At 37.1% G+C, this 25,686-nt stretch overlaps 2 protein-coding genes across 7 annotated transcripts in view; one reads left to right on the top strand and one right to left on the bottom strand.

Moving 5' to 3' along the window:
* LOC116655386 overlaps positions 1–25,473 on the top strand; it is a 70,269-nt gene extending 44,796 nt beyond the window's left edge. For all 6 annotated transcript variants that reach the window (XM_044716079.1, XM_032453244.2, XM_032453243.2 and 3 more), the window contains one exon: positions 22,163–25,473. In XM_044716079.1, the coding sequence (XP_044572014.1) occupies positions 22,163–24,054 (1,892 nt within the window). In that variant the 3' untranslated portion in view covers positions 24,055–25,473. The remainder of the gene's footprint in view (positions 1–22,162) is intronic.
* LOC6502487 lies at positions 11,262–18,121 on the bottom strand. Its single transcript, XM_001966856.3, has 2 exons — positions 18,091–18,121; positions 11,262–12,648 (listed from the first exon to the last, which is right to left on the bottom strand). Exon 2 carries the CDS (start codon positions 11,843–11,845, stop codon positions 11,324–11,326), a length of 522 nt encoding a protein of 173 aa, XP_001966892.1. The 5' UTR covers positions 11,846–12,648; positions 18,091–18,121; the 3' UTR covers positions 11,262–11,323.
* Positions 25,474–25,686: the final 213 nt, after the last annotated feature.

Raw genomic sequence — 25,686 nt, 5'->3', positions numbered from 1 at the left:
CAATAATCAATGCCCAGGACAGCTGCCCAGAACTCCAAAAACTACTCAATTACATCACCCATTCACTTTAGTTCAAAACAGTAAATATTCCTCACACACAACAGTCAATAACACAGGCCAACAGCAAAAAATCTCCACGCATAATTTCACCTACTCCATAACCTTTAAGCTCCCCTGAACCAAAGTCCAGAACAAACATAAGTTCTATCACCCACAGTTTCCGCGGGACACCTAAGAAAAGAAATTGATCCAATTTTACGATATATTGAATTATGTAGGCCGTGTAATGGCGATGACCATCATTGTTTCTAGTACTAAAAAAAAACTAAAATTAAAAAATGGTATCTAGCAGTTACCATATCTTTGGAATACTCATCCAAAGTGAAATCTCAGATTTTCTACATTAATTTTTGGTCTTCTATGATTCCCCAAACATTTTCCTATGGAAGATTTTTATTTTCTTATTGAAATCAGTAGATTAAAACAGTTTTCCCTTCCAAAAATTTAATCCAAAATTAAAACATGCTATGATCTACTGAGTTTGTAAAACACTGCATTATTTGCCAAAGATTTAAAATCATCATCGTTCTTTTACATCTTCAACCATTCACACTATCGAAGATTTATGGTCATCAAGCTGGATCTTATTCAATCTGGCCTGTACACGTACTGTTCCACCGTCATGGATCGGTAAACGAGGTGGCCAGATGCAACCTCTATAGATGACATTTTTTTTTTTTGTTTTTACTTTTATATATGTAGAAATTTTATTTTTATGATTAGAGCACTGCTACCCAAATGGCACCTTAATCTAATCGTCTTTAACAATTTAATAATAAAACTACGTCTAAGCGATGCTTAGGGCAAGAAGTGATTACATAAATGGAAATTAAATGTGGTTGATGAAATTATTATGTCAAAATCCTGTCTGGTAGGTCTTGAGGGTGGAATCGTTTTAGTCTTCTCCTGACTCTAGTTCTTGGATCGGCGCTGCTAATAGCAGCGGTGCCTTTTTGGCTAGGCTGTTGGGGTGATCGTTTAGACATTGCATATATTTTTGAGAAAGTTTTTTGAGCTTGTCTCCGATTTTGGGCACGTTGATATCACGTTCAATGTCTCTTGTTCGGATGAACCTTGGAGCTCCAGAGATCCTTCTAAAGGTTTTTGCTTGCAAAACCCGGATTTTATTAAGATTGGTTTTGGCAGCGATACCATATACCTGTAACCCGTAGAAAAGGCTTGGCGCTAAAATTGATTTATAAATTTGGAGCTTACATCCTAGCGTAAGCTTATTGTGTGGTGCATGTAGCCAAGCCATCCGAACCATTTTGTTTTTGAAAGAATTTTGAATACAAGTTATATGTTTGCCAAAAGTAAGTTTTTTATCCAAAGTGACACCGAGGTATTTATACGCAGGAAAAGCTCTTATTGAAATTCCGTTGAGATTGACTCCAGGGCAGGTACTTCTACAATTAGTGAATGTTACATTAGCACATTTGTCCGCATTTATTCGGATGTTCCAGTTCATGGCCCATTGGTGAAACGCATCCAGATATGCATGCAAAGCAAATGTGGCAGCCAAGATACTGGTACTTTTGTCGTGGATCATTGGTTATCGGGAGTCTAGGCCTTGGTTTTAGTTTTTCATTTTATCTATTCTGACTGGGCAGTTATTATCATGTTGAGACGTGGTTACCGCCACAGTTTATACACAAGTATGTATCGCTTACACAGAGTAAGGAGCCAGTATCAGGGGAGCCACTACATTTACCACACATCTTTGTCAATGAAGTAGATCCTTTCTACGAGAAGCACGCTCGACAGTATTTCCCAAGTTGAGTTATTTTTAGGGACTCTGCTACATTAGCACTCTGCTTTAAGTAGACAAAAAATAAATTTTGCCTAGTTAAAAGCCGTTGTCAGTAGATCGCTGTTCAATCTGTGATTTTGGTACGTTTGAATGGATTCCTTTGAACACAACTCTGTATGCCTTATCTTCTTTAAGCTGATGCACAGTTGGCGATTTGGTCTCGCTAGCGGCATTTAATTCAAATTTTCAAATTTAAAAAACCGTTAATATTTTTAACAAATCAAGAGCAAATGATTTGATTAGATTTTTAAAAGCTTTTTAAAAGCTCTACGATCAGCTGATCATCAACTGTGAGCGGTCAAACACATCATATGATTTTGCAAAGAGCTTTACACAATTTTTTCTTTTTGCGCGCATTGAATTTTAGTTAAGTTTGGCTTTTTATTATCTTCAAGGTATGTAATACAAAAAAAGTCAATATTCGTGACCGGTCTATAAATGTGTAGCTCATAAAACGTAGTGGTAATTCAGTGTATTAACAACTAGCCCGGATTAGCGTACACCTGTCTTTCGTGGAGTAGAACTTACCGGATTCAAGTGGATTCAGTCAAACTCTTTTATTAGCCGAAAGTGTGAATCAGTGCCGTTCAAAATGTGTAATATCAACTGCTATTACCTGCTAGCCCTCAAACTATGGTACTTTTTAGGAAAAATGTCAGTAGCAATAAGGTTGCTTTTTTTGGAATGGCACTCAGAAGTCATCCCAACGAAGAAGTTTGCTGCCATGGAAAACTTTGTATTTGGTACTGTTTTTAAAAACATTACATTTACTCTGGCAGAGCAGAGCGAGATTGGTAAAAAATTGTTGCAAAAAAAAGCAAGTCAACAAATTGTCAGACCTTACTGAAGATATCCCATCAGATGCATTGTTGGTAGCTGCAAGTAGCAGCTTGTATAAAGCTGGAAGACGCAGTGCTTCACAGTTGGTTTCAATGGTAAACGCCGACGAAGAGCTTACCGGAAATATAATGAAAACCTTGACTACCCCACAGCGTCTACCGACAAAATTGACCGACAAAAAAAATGAAAAGGCACTGGCCCTATTTGTAGATGTTGGACATACCAAGTACACATGGAATTTGTCAAAAATAGCTGCCAAAGGGCAAAACGCTGATTTATATCCATGTTATGATAAACTGCGTTGTGCGAAAAAAAAAATGCTATCCCAGTGTCTTAACGGTCACTGATCATTTCGCTGAGGTAGCACTACAAAGCTTATTGGACCATACGATTGCTAGGATTATTGAAGCACACCCAGAAAGTTTTCCAACCCATATTGAAAACAATAATGACACCCAATTAATTGCTACCTACAAATGGGGCTGTGATGGCAGCAGCGGCCATTCAACGTACAGACAAAAATTTGATGACTTTGATGGAAACATGATAGATCAATATTTATTTTAAATTTGTATAGTGCCATTGACAGTGCAGAAAGAACTGAAAGTTTTATGGAAAAACAATAGACCTTCATCTACTCGATATTGTCGACCCATGATGATGTTAAGAGTTTGCTTCTAATAAAACATCTGGATATGCCTCTCTCTGATGATTCCGATGATTCCGAATAACATTCTTGCCTTTTTTAGATAAAGTTTATTTATGAAATATGTTAATTGAAGTTTAAAGTCCTGAGTCACGTCTTTGCGTTTTCGGCTGCCATTTCGTCCAGGAGCTTGAAACAGACAGTTTGAATTGCTTGTTTTATTCACCAGCGAAGGTAATGCTTTTGCCAGCGGAGACGTAGTTGAACAAATGCACCTGGCTGTAGTTGCAGCCACGGTGTACGTAGAAGTATTGCCCAAACTTGTATTGGCGTTTGAAATGGTGCAGGTTACACTGGTAGTAGTGTTACTGCTAATTGTCCCCATTGAGCTGGTGGTCGCTGTTTGTTCAGGTATACCTGTAAGGTAGGCAGATAGATCTGAGCACCGGTCGCGGATTTGGGATCTTATTTCTCTAGGGTCTGCGTCAGCTATTTGTCTCATCTTATCAAATTTATCGCACCTGTTGCTATGCTGAGGGCGAGCAGATGACTCTTCCATTATATCAATAGTTTTCAGTTTAGAACCAAAAGTGTTCAGAATAATTTGTTAACGACCTCCCGCTTACGCCATCCGTAAAACCAACACTCTTTTTGTCTTAATTATCGCTATTGGATTACTCCACAATAGTAGCCACCGCTTTGCAGCGACCAAAAGTAGACTTCGTGTGCAAGATGTACACACGAGCGGTAATGAGGCCTCAGCAGGATTACTTGAGATAATTGTTCGAAATAACAATAATATAAAATTTTTCTTCCACAAGTCCTCTAAGAGCAAATAATAATTTCTTTTGTACGGATTCTATGCAGTCTTGATGAACACCGTATTGGGGACACCAGACTCATGAACCGTACTCCAGTATCGCACGGACCAAGGATATAAATGCTTATTTATAAGGGTCGTAGGGGTAGTAATAGGGTCGTTAAATTCTTTAGCCCATCTTTTAATAAAACCGAGAACACCTTTAGCCTTATTAACCATTGAAGAAATGTGGTCGGAAAATTTAAGTTTTATGTCTAAAAGGACACCAAGATCATAAACCTGAGTTAATTTTTCTAAGGCAATCCCAGAGAGATAGTACGAAGCCTGGTGGGGACTAGTATGGTAAGAAGACATAAGTTTGCATTTTGATCCATTAAGTATTAAGTCATTAGCTAAACACCATTTTTGAAAATTGTCGAGATCGGACTGGAGTCTGTTTTAGGCAGACGGGAACTTATATTGCAGACAAAGCTTGGACCAAGATGGCTTCCTTGAGGGACTCCACATGTGGCACGGACTAAGCGGGAGTATTGATTTTTAAATAAGACTCTCTGTGTTCTTCCATTTAAATAGCTGGAGATCCACGTCGGTTGAGAATTCCAAAAGATTTAGTTTACTCAACTTACTAGTCTGTGTAAATAACATCAGTTTGAAGTCCCTTTTGGAAGCCATCTAAAACAAAGGATGTCAACTCCAATAAATTAGTGGTGGTTGAGCGACGCTTAATGAAACCATGCTGACATGGAGAAATTATTGATGACATAGGTGTTGCAAATGAGGAGTTATTAATTTTTCGAATAACTTTGGAATCGCTGACAATTTTGAGATGCCTCTGTAGTTGGCAGCATCGGATTTTTTCCCCTTTTGTGCAGAGGAATTAATAAAGATTCCTTCCATTTAAAGGGGAAAATCGAAGATTCCAAAGATAAGTTGAAAAGTTTTTGAAGAGGTTTCCACAGAGCCCTAGCACAGTATGCGAATAATTCGGCAATGGCCTCATCTGAAGTCGCTGATAAATTTTTATACGTAAGTAGGGAAGGAAAAGATACATGTATACGCATCGTGTTTACAAAGCTATAAAACTGCTTTGGATCCTGAGTGAACTGAATCCGACAGTATAGATAGATAGATTTTTGTATAGATACTTCTTTATAGAATAGAACCATGTACTGCCGACTCCAAATGCAAGAACAGTATTCAGGGATCGGTCGAACCAGAGAAACATACAGTTTTTTAGTGGTGACCAGCGCTTGATAAAAGCTAGTAATCCTCTGGCTTTATTAACTGTTATAGAAATATGTTCATTAAACGACAGCTTCTTGTCGAAAAGAACTCCATTAGGGAAACCCGATCTAAAACGTAATTTCCATATGAGTACGAGATGACATGAGGTATGCTACAATTAAACGTCACAACCGTGCACTTTTACCATTTAAGTGAAAGGAGATTATTAGAGCACCACAAGAACACTTCGTCAAGGTCAAATTGCAGATGTATATGAAGGAAGTGGTCAGAGAAAGAAAAACAGAGCTTAACATCATTAGCATACATAAGTATAATAGCATAGCTTACGACACTAGGTAAGTCATTGAAGGATAAATAGAAGAGGCTCCTAAGTGACTGCCTTGCGGAACACCAGATGTTACGTTTATAACTTGCGATGTGATGTTCTCGAACAAAACTCGCTGCGTACGATTCGATAGGTAATGAAGTCATCCACTGTATGGTATTTGAAGGAAAATCCATAACATACAGTTTCCGGAGAAGGAGACGATGATTTACAGTATTGTACGCTTTGCTAAAATCAGTGTAAACAACGTCGGTTTGCATTCGTTTTAGATAACCCTTGTGGACGATGGAAGAGAATGCAAGCAGATTGGTTGTCGAACGATGCTTGCAAACTTGAAACTATGCTTTTGCAAAGATGTTGCAGTTGCGATGTTACCAGTTTCTCGAGCAGCTTGGGAATCACAGAAAGTTTAGTAATTCCGCGGTAGTTTTCTATAAATATTTTAGAACCATTCTTATGAAGCGAAATAATAATAGATTCATTCCATATCTTGGGAAGGCATTAAAGGTCCAAAGATAAATTGAATAGGGTAGTAAGAGGATAGCATAGGATATCGGAGCAGTACCATAGAATACAGCTCGGGACATTATCAGGAGCAGCACAAAATAAGATATCCATGGTTAAAAGAGAATTGGAATGTCGCGATGTAACGCTTATAAAGTTGATTATTAAGAGAGATAAACAGTTTGCGAATGTAAAGAAATGTTGTCGGATGAAACAAAAACTTAAGAAAGACTTAAGAAAAATTTTGTAAGCTTTTGATATCCTGTTCTTCAGACCAGAAAGGTATGGTCTTGGTTATTAAACCAAGGCGGTTTTATTGATGATGACAATGAGACTTCAGGAACAAATTTGTCTAACGCGTTGTGAATTACATTATAAAAAGAACGCAGCTTCGATAGAGTTAGATGAAAGATATTCCCAGTCAATTCCAGCCAAATGATTGCGAAGAGCAATATAATCCGTTTTTCGAAAACATTTAGTTCGAGGCTAAGCCTTATAGTTAGCATGAATATTAGGGACATCAATTAACACAGAAACCAATAGTGTAGGATGGTGTAAGTCCTCAGGAAGGGAAAATGGGAAATGGGTATATATTGGAGAAAATAAGGTCTAGAGATCTGCTATGTGTTAGTGTGTTAAGGATGAGGTTAATTTGGAAAAGAGCAATTCAATTAATTCATCAATAAAGTCGTTGTGATAACAGCATGCATAATTAGGACAAAATCAGAGTCACCAAATCCGAAAACAAACTTAATAGCCTCAAGGTGATGAAAATATACAGTATCCTCAACCGATGGAGGTATATAGGAACAGGTCAGAAAAATATGAGACGGACCAACAGAAATTTTTAAAGCAGAGAACTCGATTCCAAACAGTAGTAGTGCAGTTCAGTAAAGGGATTGGTTTAGCTGAGTATTCATTACGAACAGAAACGAGGACACCTCCTGCAAAAGATGGCATATCCATTCGAAACACAGTATACTTTGAAAATGTCATAATCAGAGAAGAGCAATTAAGCCAGGTTTTATTAGGTGGCTAAAAATTCATGAATTCTGTGCACCGGTAAGCGTAAGCCCAGAAGATCTTATTTCAAGCGCCACACCAGTGAGAGGCCTAGGATACGGTACAACAAGAACTTCCAGGTTTTCCAACGATGGAGGATCCAAGACGATAGGTGAACCAAGACTCCTTGACAATTCCATTGACTGACTTGGTGAACGGATCACTTCCACAGGAACATCAGTAGGCGATGATGTGTTAGGCGTTAAACATGTATCCGAATGTATCGCGTGAGAAGCAGGGGTACCCAATAAATTGACCGCCAGCAGATTGTGGTTTGGAATTTTTTTCCTGATATATTCACCTAATAACTTGAGTCCAAGAAATTGAGTCAAGTGTAAAGAAATTTCTCACTAAGTGCAGAAAATTGCTTACGGACATCTAGAAAACCATTTTCAGTCCAGTCTGATTCATTAAGGTTCGCATCTCTGTTTCAATTTCTATACAAGCAATGCAAGACCATGTCAGGCCAATTTGTGAGATCACTCATCCGTCCATTGTGTCCACCACCAGCATATTTAATTTTTGTGCAGTTATTGCAAAGCCGGCACCATAGGTAAGAGTCACAGGTAATAGATCCTCCAAACTCGTATTTTTTAGCAGTGCAAATTAGACTCATTATTGTAAGAGATTTGTCCACTGTAGTAAGAGCAAGAAAAGTTTAGCTAGAAACTCTGTGGTAGAAAGGTACGTTCGGATCAGGCAAGTCGAAGAGAACACGTAACAAAGGAGATATTCGTGTAAGGCTGAACGCCGTAGACATGAATTACCGCTTCAGAGTAACAACTCAGAACTCAGAAAGAGAGTATATATATGAATATTCTTCAAGCGCGGTAGAAATAATATTGACGAATAATATTGTAATTACGAAGTGTATGGTTCAATGAACTATATAGGTCAAATATACTCCAAAAATGATACAGTATATGTAGCTTGTCGCGAAAAGTGGAAGCTTGTATCAAACATCAAAGATATGGGCCATCTGATGAGAGCAATCGAAATAATAAAGGAAAGCTAACTTCGGGCGGAGCCGAAGTTGATATACCCTTGCAGTTCAGTCGCAGTCCGCTAGGTGGCGCCACCCATCTTATTTTATTAGATATACAGCGGATCGCTTATAGTCGGCCGATCCTTATGAAAATTGGCAGATCAGATTGTTTTCCCCAAAATAGAATCTGTACCAAATCCCATCTTTCTAACTTAAACAAGAAAGGAAAGCTAACTTCGGGCGGAGCCGAAGTTGATATACCCTTGCAGTTCAGTCGCAGTCCGCTAGGTGGCGCCACGCATCTTATATTATTAGATATATAGAAGATCGTATATAGTCGGCCGATCCTTATGAAAATTGGCAGATCAGATTGTTTTTCCCAAAATAGAATCTGTACTAAATCCCATCTTTCTAACTTAAAAAACACCATAGATCGTTCTATGACAGCTATAGGATATAGTCGGCCGATCCTTATGAAATTTTGTACATAAGATATTTTGGTCAAACATAACATGTGTGGAAAGTCCCAACCTCTAACTTAAAAAACACCAAAGTTATGGCATTTCCGATCAATCAGTTATATGGCAGCTATAGGATATAGTCGACCGATCCCGGCCGTTCCGACTTATGTACTGCCTGCAACAGAAAGAAGGGTGTGTGCAAAGTTTCAACTCGATAGCTTTAAAACTGAGAGACTAGTTTGCGTAGAAACAGACAGACAGACAGACGGACAGACGGACAGTTGGACATGCTCATATCGACTCAGGAGGTGATCCTGATCAAGAATATATATACTTTATAGGGTCGGAGATGTCTCCTTCACTGCGTTGCACACTTTTGACCAAAATTATAATACCCTCTGCAAGGGTATAAAACACAAAAATCTGATTAACGAAAAATTTTGGTCAAAAGTGTGCAACGCAGTGAAGGACCCTATAAAGTATATATATTCTTGATTAGGATCATCATCATCGTCGATATGAGCATGTCCGTCTTTCAGTTTTAAAGCTATCCAATTAAAACTTTTCACACATCTTTCTGTTAATGCCATAACTTTGGTGTTTTTTAAGTTAGTAAGATGAGACTTGGTACATATTTCATTTTGCGCAATCTTATTCGATATGCCAAATTTCATAAGGACCGACTATATCCTATAGCTTGGAAATGACACAACCATACTATTTTTAAAGATGCTTGGGGCTATTTTCAACATTATTATTAGAAACTTGATTCGAAGATGAAATTCTCACAAGGATCGGCCAACTATATACGATCCGATATAATAATATAAGCTTCTATGGGTATGGGTATGTCAACTTTGGCTCCTCCCGAAGTTAGCTTTCCTTTCTTCTTTTAAAGATCACAAATCAAGCTTTAATTTCCAAAGTTAGTCAATTTCGTAGTACTTCAGAACTTTGAGGTAAAATTTTTCAAAAATGACCAAAAACGTAATTATTCACTTTTCAAACACGATTTTTTAGCACACTTAACGTGATGGGAATATTTTGACTCCTAATTCGTGATCCGCACAAAAACCTTTCGCAAACACTATTTCCCATCTTATTCGCAAGACCCATGCAGGGCAGTGTAATCGATTACGGATCTCGATTTAATCTTATCTCGCAAGACCATTGGATGGATCTGCAGTCAAAGAAAGCAACGATGTTTAATGTGCGTACAGACCTCCAAAACAAATTTAGTGAATATGCCTCAGGCACAATTTGTTTTTGATGCTTACTTGTTACTTGATGCTAACTTGTGTTTTTGAGGAACCAATAGGGATCAAGCCAGGCTCAGAGCTGCTTATAAATTCGCTTTGAGCTGATGTCCCTTTTAATTATTTCATTGACGAGAAAATTGTACGTGAGCACCAATGCACGGAGAACTACAAAAAGATTCGTCGTTAAGGACCTAAACTAAATGTCGATTGAGGAGTGGACTGGAAAGTATTTTTCTTGATAGTTTCGCTGTCTAATCTGTCATTTGTGGAACTTATGAATATGTGTATTTAAACATGATGTTGTTGTTGAAATACACTTACACATGATGTTCATGTTGAAATACACTTATTCATAAGTTCCAAAAATGGCAGATAAGGCAGCATTACTATCAAGAAAAATACTTTCCAGTCCACTCCTAAATCGACTTTCAGTTTTAACCGAATTGCTTCAAATTTTAATTTAACGATACGAAGATAGACGTGGGTCGCTGAGACCAGGATGAGGGAAAGTGTGCGGGATGAGAGCTGAGGTCCTGTTACTGATGGTTGGCTTTGGGTGTGTGCAGGAGGTGCACCAGCAGGAGGTGGTCCTTGTGACGGGAGCAGTACGTTGAGGATTTTTTAAGTGCCGTTTTTATGGGCACTGAGTATTGAACCTCGTTCGGTTATAGGTCGAGACTGTCTTTATTGTGTAGAAGGTGATCTTTTATAAGACTCTTAATTACATATATATGTTGTGGCTTAACCATGGTTAGCAAGTCAATGTTAATGAAAGTACTCAGTTTTCGATTTGTATGCGGCCCCCCGCCTCACATCTTGCGGGGTTCTTGGCAAATGCGAAACAAACAACTACGCCTATGTAGCATTATGAGGGGCCATAGTGCGATTTTAAAAGAAAGGGCCGTTAAAATTGATGGCATCGAAAACCTGAAAAACTGCGGCTCCAGCACCCCGGAAACACCTTACACATTTATTAATCGCCTTAATTACGGGTTTCCTCTCCCGATTTGTCAATATTGGGATCAGCTAATGGCTGACAGAGCTTGTGGTCCAGTATGCAGGATCTGAATATGAAAGTTAGAGATTATACTTGGCTTGACATACCCTGCTCCTTCGAATTCTGGCCGTTTTTGGTTTTTAAATCCCAGCTGATGGTGAGCTGACATTAATAAAATGATTTAAAGTTGAATCCAAAGAAACCTTAATTTGCTTTGTTCAGCCCCTTTATATAAAAAGCCAGTCAGTCTGGGGGTCAAAGTTTCAAAGTTTTATTTAAACACAACATTAAAGTATCTATAACTGCCTGTTAAAATAAATAAAAAATAAAATCCCATAAAGAATCATTCTCTGAATTGATTTCATCTTCACCCAATTCGTCAAGTTTTATTTTTAGTTTTTTTAATTGTTCCTCATCACTAAAAATTGCTTTAAACACACGAACAGCAAAGTCATCATAAATTCCCAACTTCATGAGAAGTTTAAGAAGTTTTTTTTCAATCTTAGTATAGTTCTCCCGAGAGGAAGATTCGTTTCCGAGCTGAATCACATTTTGTTCATAAAGGTAAGAACCCTTATATTTTTTTGACACGAAGACGTTGTAAGCCATGATTTTTTCATCGAGCTGAGTTATTGGAAGCTTTAAAGCCGCTTCAAGATTCTTATAGTACGAGCTAACATCCTCATGGCTATACTCTAACAAAGTTTCATTTATCCTCGACGTAATGACTTCATTTAACTTAATAAGTCGCTTAGAAGGAATTTTTTCGTCACTCAGTATGCTTTTGGTAAGTAATAGAAAAGCGAAAAGTAAAGATACTTGTACTGCCATATTTACAACAATGATATGAGTTTTTCGATTTTCGTTGTTTTATACACCTAGACTTGTCATGGCCTTAAATAAAAAGAGAGTTACGTGACTAGTTAAATAATAAATGAGTTTTGTAGAAATGTAGGTCGAAGTTATATCATTTTAGGTCACAAGACAACTTAACATATATGGGACTGTCAGTGAATATAATTGCATTTTTCCGTAAAAAATCCTATAATTCAGTTAGTTATTATACCCAGTAATCAGTAATACTCTCATAGAGATTGCATTCTAGTAAATAATGTAACTTGGAGAAGCAATTATCTTCCACAATCTTTTTGCCCACTATGGAAACCGAAATGAAGAATGTATATTGTTAGTTAGAGAGGTAGACTTCGTAGTAGAGCGATCTGCGACCAGTATCGTCGAACTTGGACTCGCGGAAGTAACGGTAGGTTCCTGTGTCGTAGTGAAAAACTATTGAAGTCCTGACTAATATTTTCCTGGATGATTGGCCTCGGGTATGTGTTGATTGTGTTTTGGTAAAAGATCCTGCTGGTGGTCTTTCTGACGGGAGCCGCACGCTGTAGAAAACTAGTTCTGGGACTGCTATCATATGCGACCCATCAAGTATGGCAGCTATGAAAGCTAAAGAACATAAATTATAATAAAAGTATGATCCCACGCCGCAGTCCGATGGGAAGGGGGTGAAGACGTCGACATCGATGTAGCCGTCTGATCTGCTGGGTGCCGTGGAGGAGATTTAGTTGTAGTTTAGTAATTTCTCCGGTTGTTGCGCTGGCCTGGTACGCTTAGCGTTGTTCCTAAATATGTCAGAATATGATGGGAGAATCAATACAGACTTCAAATCAATGTAATTAAAAATAGTTGGATTTATAATGTTGGCTTTAGCTAAAGTGACTGTAAGCATTAAATGCTAAATGCGATTATTAATATTCTATTTCTAGCCAAAAGGATCCCGTACAAGTTTCAACCACATTATTTTGCTTTGCCTTGATAATTTTGTTAACCGCCTCTGATCAAGCATTGAACACGATAAGAATTTCCACATAGAATGTAGGAGATCGGACCCATGGGAATAAGTGATTAACAGCATGGTTTGAAAGACGATCTCCTGCAGTCTAACCAAATATTTATGTGGTGCACTTGAAGCACTTAAGAAAGGGTCACATAGCATGTCAGCGTGCAGTCCGTTGATAAGTAGTTTTAAATATATTTAAGATTTTCATGTATGTTTCTTGTAAGAGAATTGTAAGAAATAAAAACAGTTTTTAAACGGAACTCATTGGAGTAACACCATTATTTAAGGGGCTCCTCTTAACAGCCTCTGTTAATTCATTAATTTTGTCTTGCTTTTGCGTATTAATGATCACCTGTCTATTATTAGATTCTATTAAACGTAAGTCGGATATTTTTAACATTTCAAAGTCAGTGGCATCCGGGTTGCCCGCTACTACTTTAGGTGCAGTGCTTAGAAAGTCTAGGCTCCTGGCGATCCTATGGTGTTCCTTTGATACGGACAAAAAGCTTCTTAAATGGTCGGTGTCGACGTCTAGCAATTTTCGCATATGCGACTCTGGCTCTAACTATGGTAAAGTGTGTGTGAGAATAATGTGAAAAAACTAAAAAAAAAAAAGGTTGTCGTTCTGGACCACCCTCCCTCTAATAAGGAAAGACGTTCCCATGTCTGCTTGTACACGCTCTACTGTGTACAGGGCGGTCAGTTTGTTTCCTAACCTTTTGTTATTTTTTAGGTATACCTTTTCTCCTACCTCAAAAATTCGGTTTTGTCTAGTAGGTTTGCACCTATCTAGATTAGCCTGTTGTGCCTTTTCGAATTATTCTTTTATCGCTAAATCTGCTCGTCGTTGGCTGAGTGCAAGGCATGTTTGGATTGCAGCTTTGTTATTGAGTGTAATGTTTTATGATACTCTACCATGGCTCTCATAATGAGCTCCACGGTGTCTACAATCTTTTTGTCGATTTTAATGCACCTATCTATCTCCGTTAGGGTACTGTGAAATCGCTCCCCTTTCCCGTTGGAGCTGCTGTGTAAAGGAGTCGCATTAGCAATGTCAATGGTATACTGAATTTTCACTAATGAGGTTATGGTCTCTGAGTTAAAGGACGCCTCATTATCGCAGTATATCACTTTAGTGTTTGGAAAAAAAAATGTATAAGTTGCAATATGGGACTGCCTACGTCAACTATGGCCCTTGAAAGAAATGGCTGTACCACAGCGAATTTTGAAAATTTATCTACGCAGGTTAAGAATAGTTTCTTATCCGTAGAGTAGATATCTATATGAAGTCTTTCGCCCGCGTATGAAGGGATAGTTGTGACACCCAACTCCTGCTGCTTTGGGTGTCTGTTGTACTTAGTCGTGGTGCATGTTTTGCAGTTTATGACTACTTCATTAGCGAGTTTGGCCATATTCGGATAATAGTAATCCTGAAGGACCTGTTTTATATTTTCCTGGGCAGCCCTGTGGGCGCGGTTGTGTTCGCATGTGATTATTTTTTTCTGCTCATTTGCGTTTGTAATATCACTCACGAATTTCCTGCAGTGCCAAAACTTGGTTGCTGGGAATTCGCAGTAAATAGCATTAACAAGATCCACGTTAACAGCTTTCTCAGTTCGAACAGCGAGTCTTTGTTATGGAAGTGGATTATGTGTCGGTTTTTGGTTCCGAAAACTATAAACTGTCGCCGTAAAGACAGCCTTGCTTCCTCCAGAATTATTTGATTCCTATAGCAGTTTAAGGGTCAAGGGTAGATTGGACCGTTTAGGTCAATGAAAGTTCACTGTGGATAGTGGCTGCGTCAGATTGGGGTTTGTTTTGCATAGCGTTAATATGTTGTCGGGACAAGGCGTCAGCGACAAAATTTTCCTTTCCAGGCTTAAAAAACACTTTGACACCGTGTTCTTCGATGAAAGCTGTCCATCGTTTAATTTTTGTACTATTATTTCGCTCGGAATGATCGGAATTGGCATAACATTGTTGTTTTTGTAGCTAGATAGATAGATATCGACTCCATTTTGAGCAACTTGATCCGATCTGACATATCGATCTGCCAATCCAACTTCATAAGGATCGGGCGATATTATCTCATAGCTGCTATGTAACTGAACGATCGGAAATGGCGCAACCTTACTAATTTTAAAGATGCTTGGGGCTGTTTCCTCCATTTTTTTTTTATTAGAAAATTGATTTGATGATGAAATTCTCATAAGGATCGGCTAACTATACCATCAACTATATTATATATATACCATCCGAAATATATATAATAATATAAGCTGCTACCTAACTGGAAGGGTATATCAACTTAGGCTCCGCCCGAAGTTAGCTTTTCTTTCTTGTTAAAAGTTGTTTTTTACTTCATTTTTAAGTATCGGAAGGACCAAAGATTTATATAAAGTTTTGGTTAAGTAGTGGTTATTAAATATTTTAAATTGTAAGCCATCTTTTTATAAAACCATGTATGGGAACCGGCCAGCAAGATGCTAAGCCAGCTCTTCTCTCTATTACCGCCTCTCTCTATTCTTATATGTATCTAAGTTTAGTCTAATTTCGGCACTCGAAGCGATCGGAGAGTGAAAATAATTATGGAATTGGCATACTCTCTGCTTTAGTAAGCATGTTTGAAATGGTCAGAAAATTTAAGTTTCAAATCTTATAGGACATAGCCTGGTTGGGGTAGATCGAAAAAATAACATGAGTGAACATTAGGATCCATTAATCTTTAGGTAATTATCAAAACATAATTTTAGAAAGTTCTTTAAATCAGATTGAAGTCTATATTGAGCATTACCTTAACTTTACCGTCATCTGCGTTTATAAGTACCAGTGAGCTAGTTTTGAAAAGGGGCAAGTCATTAATAAACAGTGAAAAAGTAAGGGCCAAAGATTGGGATTGCTTGGAAATTCCAAAAGAGCGGCGCTTCATGAAGCCATGCTGGCATTTTTTTAGTTAAAAAGCTTTGAAATTGTTGAAAATTTTTTTAACCAGAGGAATAAAGTAAGATTCCTTTCTCACGCGAGAAATACACGGTTTTCACTTTAAAAAGATCCGATAAAAACTTTTATTTTGATTGGATATTATAAGGCTAAGCCGGAATGTTGGTAGGTAAATACGTTGTCTGTAAACTTTGCAAAAAGATTGGTTATTGCCTGATCAGTTTTCGCAGATAAGTTTTCAAACGTAAGAGGAGTTGATAAATGTTTAAGCTACATGTATTGAAGTTTAGTGTTAAAGGTATAAAACTGCTTTGGATCCTGAGTAAACTGAATCCGGCAGCGGTTAATTGACTCCTGTATTTGTTTGTTCAAGTTTTGCTTTCATGCTCGACCCAGCTACTAAGTATCTTATATAACAATTATTAAGAGAGTTATTTTATATTTATATAAGAGTCTATTCTTGATGTTTTTTAAATTTAATAGGATCCTTTTATTCCTTGTAGTTCCTTGTAGTCGAAAAATATGTTAAAAGTGTAATACAATTTATGTAAGACAATATTTATATCTTCAAATGCCATTAGATCAGACCAATAAAATTCCAAAATTATAATAAAGACAGTGAATTATCAACATTAAACCACATTAGTTCTCTGATATCAAAGACACCCAGAGTTACCAGCTGGTCTCAATAAGACAAAACCGGACAATATGATTTTAGTGCGCAGAAATTCTATGTTACCAAACTCTTTTGATTTTACCTTGAGTATATATATATCTTGAGTAAGCGACTTTTCCCACATATGAACGATGTATCGAAAGTTGCGTTATCTCAAAAGGTTTTTCCACATGCAATATGAATAGAATCGTTAGAGATAATTTTGAAAAAAATATTTTCTAAAATTTCTTTTCAGTGAATTTTTTTTTTCTTACGATTCAGAAATTTAATCTTAAAGAAAGTGAATAAGATATTTAAAAAACCTTTCTATCGAATTATAGCATGTGAAGTTAGGTGCATTGGTTTAAAAGTTACACGTTTTTTAAGTTTAAGAGTTTTTTTTATTTTTTAAGGAAACCCTAATTAATTTTAATCAAGAAAAGAAAGCTAACTTTCTATTATTATATTATATTATTATTGTATTATTATTATATACATATTATTATATATATATCGGACCGCACATTCCACACATGTTGATCATTATGAAAGTTTCAAATCAGTTTTCTACAAAAAATGATGAAAACAGCCCCAAGCATCTTTAAAAATAGCAAGGTTGTGCCATTTCCGATCGTTTAGTTATATGGCAGCTATAGGATATAGTCGGCCAATCTTTATTAAATTTCGCAAATCAGATTATTTTGCCTAAAATGGAATCTGTACCAAGTCCCCATCTTTCTTACTTTAAAAACACCAAAGGTATGCCTTACTATGGGAAGTCCCAAACCTCTAACTTAAAAACCAAAGTAATGGCATTTCCGATCAATCCCCCATATGTTTTGGGGTCGCTGAATCCGAATCCGTAGTCTAAAAAACTCCAGCATGTCAGGTTTTTAACGTAACCTTTAAAATATCCCGTTTTTTGAACGACGGATTCGGATTCAGTGACTCCAAAAACATATGGTAAGCATGATCTGAGCCCAGAACTCGGAAAATACAAATTTTATCATGTTTTTGAGGTTATGTCGTAACTCTGACATTCTGGAGTTTTTTAGACCTCGGATTCGGATTCAGCGACCCTGAAAACATATAATAAACATGGTCTGACCCACGGACTCGAATATAATTTTGTATGAGGTTTTTTGAGGTTATGTCAGAACCCTGACGTGCTGGGGTTTTTTGGACCTCGGATTCGGATTCAGCGACCCCGAAAACATATAGTAAACATGGTCTGACCTCCAGACCCGGAAAATTTTTTTTTTTTGTGTGGCTGTGTTATAGAACAAACGTTGCTTGTATAGTATTTTAGTAAAAAATAGACTCAAATTTTTTCAAAATTGTAAAAGAAATAAAAAGGGCAAACGCGGAGAAAAATTTTAGAACCACCTTCATTTGGGAAAATTTTTAAAAATTTTCCGTTTTAAAAAATTTCCGTTTTTCCTGAATAACTTGAAAGAAATAGATCGGATCGGGATGGTTAAGGTAAGAATCGATGCGTATTTTCAAGCAGAATCTGTGTATATTTTTTCTAGTAACACCAATCCTCCCTATTTCCAATTTCAAGTGTATCAAAAGTGTTTTACATTTACGTAAATCTCTCCCAAGCCAAAGTAATTTTTTCATACTTACTTATACTTATTTCATACACTTCTCTTACAAGAAAGATACATGAAAATCTTAAATCTATTTAAAACTCCTTATCAACTGCACGCTGACATGCTATGTGACCCTTTCTTAAGTGCTTCAAGTGCACCACATAAGTATTTGTTTAGACTGCAGGAGATCGTTTTTAAGCCATGCTGTTGATTGCTTATTCCCATTGGTCCGATCTCTTGACTTTCTATCTTTGGAATTTTTATCGTGTTGAATGCTTGAACACTTTCATTTAGAGTGAACGCACACAGAAAATTTTTAATTTTTCGGCTATATATGTATAATATAAAAAAACATCTTCACGAGGTAAAGTACCGGCGAAGTACTGACGAACCTGCATGCAAAACCAAAATATCTGATATCAATTTTAGTGACGAAAATATGCTATATAGGTGTACAAAATTGCATATAAAAAAATTTTCTTATACGGCAATTATTCGGTTTTTAATCTTATATTTTCAAAAAGTCTTTCATAGAAAAATATTTGGGGAAAAATCATAGAAGACCAAAAGTTAATGTAGAAAATCTGAAATTTCAACTTTGGATAAGTATTCGAAAGATTTGGTAACTGCTAGAAAGCATTTTTTAATTTTAGCTGGTACACATACATTCCAAAAATGATATGTACTAGAAACAATGATGGTCATCGCCATTACACGGCCTACATAATTCAATATATCGTAAAATTGGATCAATTTCTTTTCTTAGGTGTCCCGCGGAAACTGTGGGTGATAGAACTTATGTTTGTTCTGGACTTTGGTTCAGGGGAGCTGAAAGGTTATTGTTAGGATTTGTGCCAGCATCAAATAACATAATTATTTCTATTTAATTCTCTCGGTGTAACTAGCCGCAGCGGTCCACTTATGGCCCGTTATCAGCTGTTCCATATTCTTTGTTTCTCCCAGATTCGCATGCGCTTTGTTGTCTTTTGTAGCGCATGCACTTTGGGAGCTTTGATGGAGCTTCTGCGCAAGCTCTTAGGTTTACGCACTTGTATATTCGGTTTTGTTGGGATCGGCCGCTGCCGTTGTTTTGGGGTTAAATTGACCCAATAAAATTATTGAAATTGAATTGTGAAGTCTTTATTAATTCGGTAGCTATCAAAACGCTGATAGCTCAACAGTTATGGAGCAGGTGAAATTATGCGTGGAGGTTTTTTTGCTGTTGGCCTGTGTTATTTAAAAAAGAACACATAATATATAGAATATTAAAGTAACCTCTGGACAGGCGATTCATACATTTAGCAATACTTTAATTGTTAGGATAAGCACCAAAACTCTTTTTTTTTTAACTTCATAGATTTTGACATTCAAGAAACATAGGATTAGATTGCCCAAAACGGAAACCGTAGATAGCCCCATCATTCTAGCTTCAAAAACAACAAAGTTAAGCCAATTATCCTAAAAAAATTTTGCAAATCGGATAAGATTGCCCAAAATGTCATCTGTTCTAAGTCCCATCTTTCTAACTCTAAAAACATGCCACATCATAAATATATGACAGCTATAGGATATAGTCGGCTGATCCTTATGAATTTTGCCCATAAGATTTGTGGACCAAAAATAACATGTCCCAACCCTCCAACTTAAAAAACAACCAATGTTATGGCATTTCCGATCAATCAGCTATAGAATATAGTCGTCCGATAGACAAATAAAGTAAAAATTGAAAGTATTTACTCTGTTCGTCCGTAGAGCGTTATGCGGCAACTACGACAAACTTGAACTCACGGGAGTAACGGTAAGTCCCGGAGTCGTAGTCAAAGACCGTAAATATTCTTGACTAAATTTACCTGGATTCTGCAAGGGACTGCTCGGATTGGCCAGACGCTTGCTGTGATCATGCTGGAGTTGATATGCTTGAAGTCCTGGGATGGTTTTCCTCAAGTACCGGTGGTATGGTGGTTCGGCTGATTCCTTATCAGCCGGTCCTACTGGCGGTCCGTTTCACGGGAGCAACACTCGAAGTAGGTTAGGTAACGCGGGGTCTACTGGTGGTCCGTTTCACGGGAGCAACACTCGAAATAGACTGGTATGCCGCGGGATCTCCTCGTGGTCCGTTTCACGGGAGCAACACTCGAAGTGGTTAGGTAATGCGGGGTCTACTTGTGGTCCGTTTCACGGGAGCAACACTTGAAGTAGACTGGTATGCCGCGGATTCTACTTGTGGTCCGTTTACACTGGAGCCACGCGAAGTAGATAGGTTTTAGAGAGTCCTACTTTGTGAATCGTTTTACACAGGATCACATGAAGTATGTCAATTTTAAGTGCCGTAGTTTCAACACTGAGTAACGATACTATTGACTCTGATCTCGCAACTGTCTTTATTTCAGAAGAACAACTCTTATATAAGACGCTAAATTATACATCAATTCAAGGTCAATGTTATGGACGTGCTAAAACTAAGGTTAATGCCAGGGTCACCCACCTCTGAATCAGCTGACTCAGATTGTTTGTTCATGTTCTGCTTTCCACACGGATTTCGGCTTCGCTGGCTGGTTTTTGCTTGCTTCGGTCAGTCGGTCATTCTTCCCGCTGATAATGCTGATTCTGCTTCCGGTGCCGTCGACTAGTGCCGGGTTAGTAAGTTGGATATTGGCTTATGCTTATCCATTATTATACATTACACGGTGCGACAGTAAAAAAACACTTGTGAAACGAGATAGTGTAGGTTGTTAATCTGGTCGAAGAGAACTCAAAAATATTTTTTTTTTTATTTTTGGAACCCTCCAATTTTTATTTATTTAAAAAAAACCGTTTTTCGGGACTTTTTTGCGCTTAAAAATTCCTGAACGCGTTTTTTTCAACCGATTTCAAAATTTTCGGTGTTTTTCAATAGTTAAATGTTGTAGCTTTTGAAAAAAAAATATATCTTCGATTTTGGTGAACAAAAAGGACAAAATTTTTACACCTGAAACTGAAGTTTTCGACTTTTATTCGTGTTTTTCGGATTTTGATGCCAGTTTTTCGGTACAACTTACAAAAATTTGGCCATTTTTGATACATATCAATGTTGTCTCATTCATTATGAATAAAACGAGACAAATTTCATCAAAAAATTATGAAAATTGGTGAAGTTATAACGCTTTTCCCAAGAAAAGTCAACTCAACCTAGCGAGCGCTTCGGAGGAACAATGTGTATAAAAATAAGAGTATATTGCTTTCTTCTGACAAAAATTCTGTCATTTATGCCACATATTAATATTGTCTCAATAATACTGAATAAAACGAGACAAATTTCATTAAAAAATAATAAAAATTGTTGAAGTTATAACGCTTTTCCCAAAAAAAGTCAATAAAACCATGGGAGCACTATAAGAAGAAGTGCATATTCCTGTCTTATACACACAGGTACTCCGGAGCGTACGCAAGGTTGAATTGACTTTTTTTGGGAAAAGCGTTATAACTTCACCAATTTTCATTATTTTTTGATGAAATTTGTCTCGTTTTATTCAGAATGAATGAGACAATATTGATATGTGGCAAAAATGACAGAATTTTAGTAAGTTTCAGCATTAGATTGCGAATATATAAGAATATTCAATCTGAGGACTAAAATGGGCCAACCAGCCACACTTAAGTGATTCAAAATTTTTTTACTTTCACCCTAATTTCTCCCAAACCAAATAACATTTAGAAAATGATTGGAAAAAGTTATCTAATTAAAACAATACCTTTCGATTGCTATATATAGTTCATTTAGATCGGTTGCCTGCAGAAAATTTGTAATTCTTTGGCTATATATAGAGTCTCCTGCGCGCACGCCAAGGCATGCAGGTCGTCATCTCGTGAACTGCCGTCCACAGTGATGGTGACTGCCGTCCACAGTGATGGTGACTTCACGCGCTAGCTAAAAGCTAGGGCATGCGTGTCGCCACCTAGCGGACTACCATCCGCTTTGGTATGCTTGGTATGTAGAAAAAACTATAGTTTAGCTCTGCTGGGGTATTTAAATTATCGAATATTGTGAAAATGTCTACATAAACCATTTTTACTTAATTAATTATCACATAACAATTAAAAATATTTTTTATTTCATTTGCTCGCAGGCAATCCCAGCTCATCTAGTGATGACACCATTGAATCTTCATTCTATGGAGCACGACATAGCGAGCGCTATACTACCAAACGCACGACGAGCACTTTCCGAGACTATATACGTTCCCGGTCGATACACATGAATGACCCTACTTTAGAGCAGCATTCGGAAGAAAACACCAGCAGCATTAGTCACGAAGACTCTCAGACAAGTAACGAACAGTTACACCCTAACGGGACTATGAACGAAACGCGCGGTGAAATTTCGGCCCTGGAGCCAGTTTATTTGGAGCAAACTAACTTGGAACCAGTCTCTCAGCAAGGGCCCCTCAACTTTTTAGTGACTCCAAAAATTAAGAATGGCTTTGAAGATCATGGTGCACTTTACTCTACACAGGAGCTAAAGGTTATTCAAGGTAAATTGGGGACAGTTAAAAAACGCTGTTCAGATTTCTCGGAAGCGTCTCCGAAAGAGATTTACGAGACTACTGGTGACGACTGGTATGCTACTGCGTCTGATCAGGAGGGATCAACTATATCGTCTAAACCTTATAGTCTAGGCGCTGTGAATCCAGTTTTGGAATGCGTCAATCAAATCCTCTTGCAGCAATCTATGGAAGATACATTTAAAGAGCCATCAAAGTGCAAAACGAATAATAGCTTTGGATCCACATCTATCCGACCATGCAGATCTAACGTTATCCCTGGGCGTAGACGAGTTCACTTTTCTACCAAAAACAGCATGGTACACTTGCTGCGTAACAATGAAGAGGCTAATGGTAATAACGAGCTATCGCAGCCATTGATTTCTCTCTACAATGTTTTGCCCACTGTCGCTGATACCTCTAACTACGAAAGTGTGTACAGCAATGATTATGAGCCCATTGGCTCAGAAAGCGCCTCCAACCATTACGTGGATATGTCTGCTGCAGCTGCCGGTCATATGGTACTAAAATCTACGCAGAAAATACCACCCGATCTTCCTCCCAAACCAGCCAACCTTCTTAAGTTTAAGAAATTATTTCACCCGGTCGATCAGCTAAAAAATGATCGCGACTTTGCGGAAAGTTCCGAGCCTGACTATTGCTCTATTTGCGAACTGGGTGTGGCCAGTGTTCGTGTACAAACTATGGCAGACGTTCATCGAGAACCAAAGTCGACAACGCCTTCTCCGAAAAGCCCAACAGATCTCACGAAAACAGACCCACAATGTAGGTATTTGGACGATATTCAATTACAAAAGACTGACGAAATTGAAGAGATTTTCGCCGACATACCAAAATTACCCAATGTGGCGGCTATTATTGTACCAAAACAGATATCATCCAATTATTTGATGACCACCCTTGACCCACTATGCCTCAATTCGCCTTCCCAATCTTTAAAAACATCCCAACCCAATACGCATTACAAGCAAGAAATTGTTCCCAGAACCACTTCCGAAATTAATAAGCGCATAATAACGCCAAGATGTCCAAGCACACCCACTACTTCAGAAACCCTTGATATCCCTATAATGAAGTCAACAAAATATAAGCTACCAGACCCCTTAAGAGCTTTGCCTATTCAAGAGGAATTTGATTGGTATAATCTAGACGACGAGTACAAATGTACACCAAAAGCGAATAAGAATTCCATGGATAAATGCGTACCAAAGAGTGGAAGAAAACTCTGCTCCAAAAATCCCGCCGACGAATATAACTTGGACGAGGAGTTTCAACATGAGGAACACCCCCTAATGGGTACAGTTTCAAAGTCTCAAGCACCGTCAACTCATTTATCCGTAACAACTCAAGTGCTAAAAAAAATGGAAAACTTCGAAAAGTTTATTAAAGGACCCGACATGAGCATAAAGCCCTTACCTTGCAAACGGAAGATCTACTTTAATGCACCTTTTGTGTGAGAATCAAATTTTTTCAAGAAGAAAAAATTATAGACCGAATTTAATTTATAAATAAATGTAATTATTTGTTGTATAATTATACATAAATTAAATAGAAAAATATTTAGTAGCATTTAAAATATTGCAAATTTTCAATAGTTCATAAACTTTAAGAAAATATACCTGGTAGCTAAATAAGTAGATAGTTTTCAAGGGTGCAACCCAAGTCATATTAAAATCCCCATAACGATGTACCGTAATATTCTAACGGTAAATAGTATAAAAACTTAAAAAAAATAAAAATTCTAGCTCATGATCACCCCCGATCAGTAGAACTAATCAAAAATTGCTGCGTGAGTTTTCATTGTACAAAATTATAACAATGCACGTTCACTGAACAAAATTATAAGAACATTTTTAAAGGGGAACAAATTGTAATACAAAAAAGTAAATAATAAAAATAAATTTCATATATTTAGCACAGCAATTACTAAAATACAACAAAATTAAGTTTTTTATTGTCCCTTATTAATCCTCGACAAATTATGTATTTTATCTAACAAATAAATTTTCTGCGAAGTGGCCCAATCTGCCAGTACGGTATCAGATGAGCTTAAAAAACGTAGAGACCATGCAGCCCAAAAAATTAAAAAAAACACACTTTTCTCCCATGTTTTTAATTAATTAAAAAAACAAGATAGGGCAGGACAGCCAAAGTCGAGATTCCAACTGTATGGTCTCTTTCACCCAAACTTTAATTAACGTAATTGTATGCCAACTGAATCAAATCTGAATCACAGTTTAATCATGTAGCTGAAAACTTGTAGGCAAAAAATGCTGTCAGGGCTAAATGACATTTGGGAAATCTCGAGGTTCAACGATTTCTGTTGCACCCCTGATTATCTTTATAAATTTGTGGGTTTTTTAGTTGTAAACTTTTTACATGATCGAATTTTTATACCCTTTCAAAATTTTTGTCAAAAGTGTGCAACGCACTGAGGTAGTCATCCCCGATCCCATAAAGTATATATGATATATTTTATAGTTATTATAGTTAGTTAAAGAAGATTTTTTTCAATTAAATAGGAGTTTTTCAAAATCTGATATTTTCAAAAAGTCATAGCTATCTAGAACTGTTTCTATGTTCGAAAGATTCTCTTGCAGTGTCAGCAGGTTCAATAAAACTTTACAGATTTTGCAGATATGAGATTAAAAACTTCTATTTATTTGAAGAAAATCTTGTTTAACTAACTATAAAAAATTCAATAAAATTATTTAGAGTTTTCCCTTAAATCCAAATTTAAAACATGGTATATTCTACTAATAATTTCAATAAGAAAACAATGATCTCCCATTGGGAAATTTTTGAGGGAAAATCATAAAAGCACAAAAATAAATGTAGAAAATCCGAGGTTTCAACTTTGGGTGAGTATTCCAAAGATATGGTAACTGGTAGATGTGTTTTTTTTTTTTATTAAACTTTGCTTTTATTTATTGGATCTTCTCTTAATTTTGAGACTAACAATAAGTTTTCAAATCTTAACATTAACATTTAACTAACAGTAGACTAAGACTGCATTCTGGTTGCACGTTCCTCAAGACGGTCGCTGGGTGGGTAGGTCATTGCGACGAAGTCGTGATTGGTTGCTCAAC

The sequence above is a fragment of the Drosophila ananassae genome, chromosome 3R, assembly GCF_017639315.1.
Source record: "Drosophila ananassae strain 14024-0371.13 chromosome 3R, ASM1763931v2, whole genome shotgun sequence".
Lineage (NCBI taxonomy): Eukaryota > Metazoa > Arthropoda > Insecta > Diptera > Drosophilidae > Drosophila > Drosophila ananassae.
This window is presented reverse-complemented; position numbering and strand designations above follow the sequence as displayed.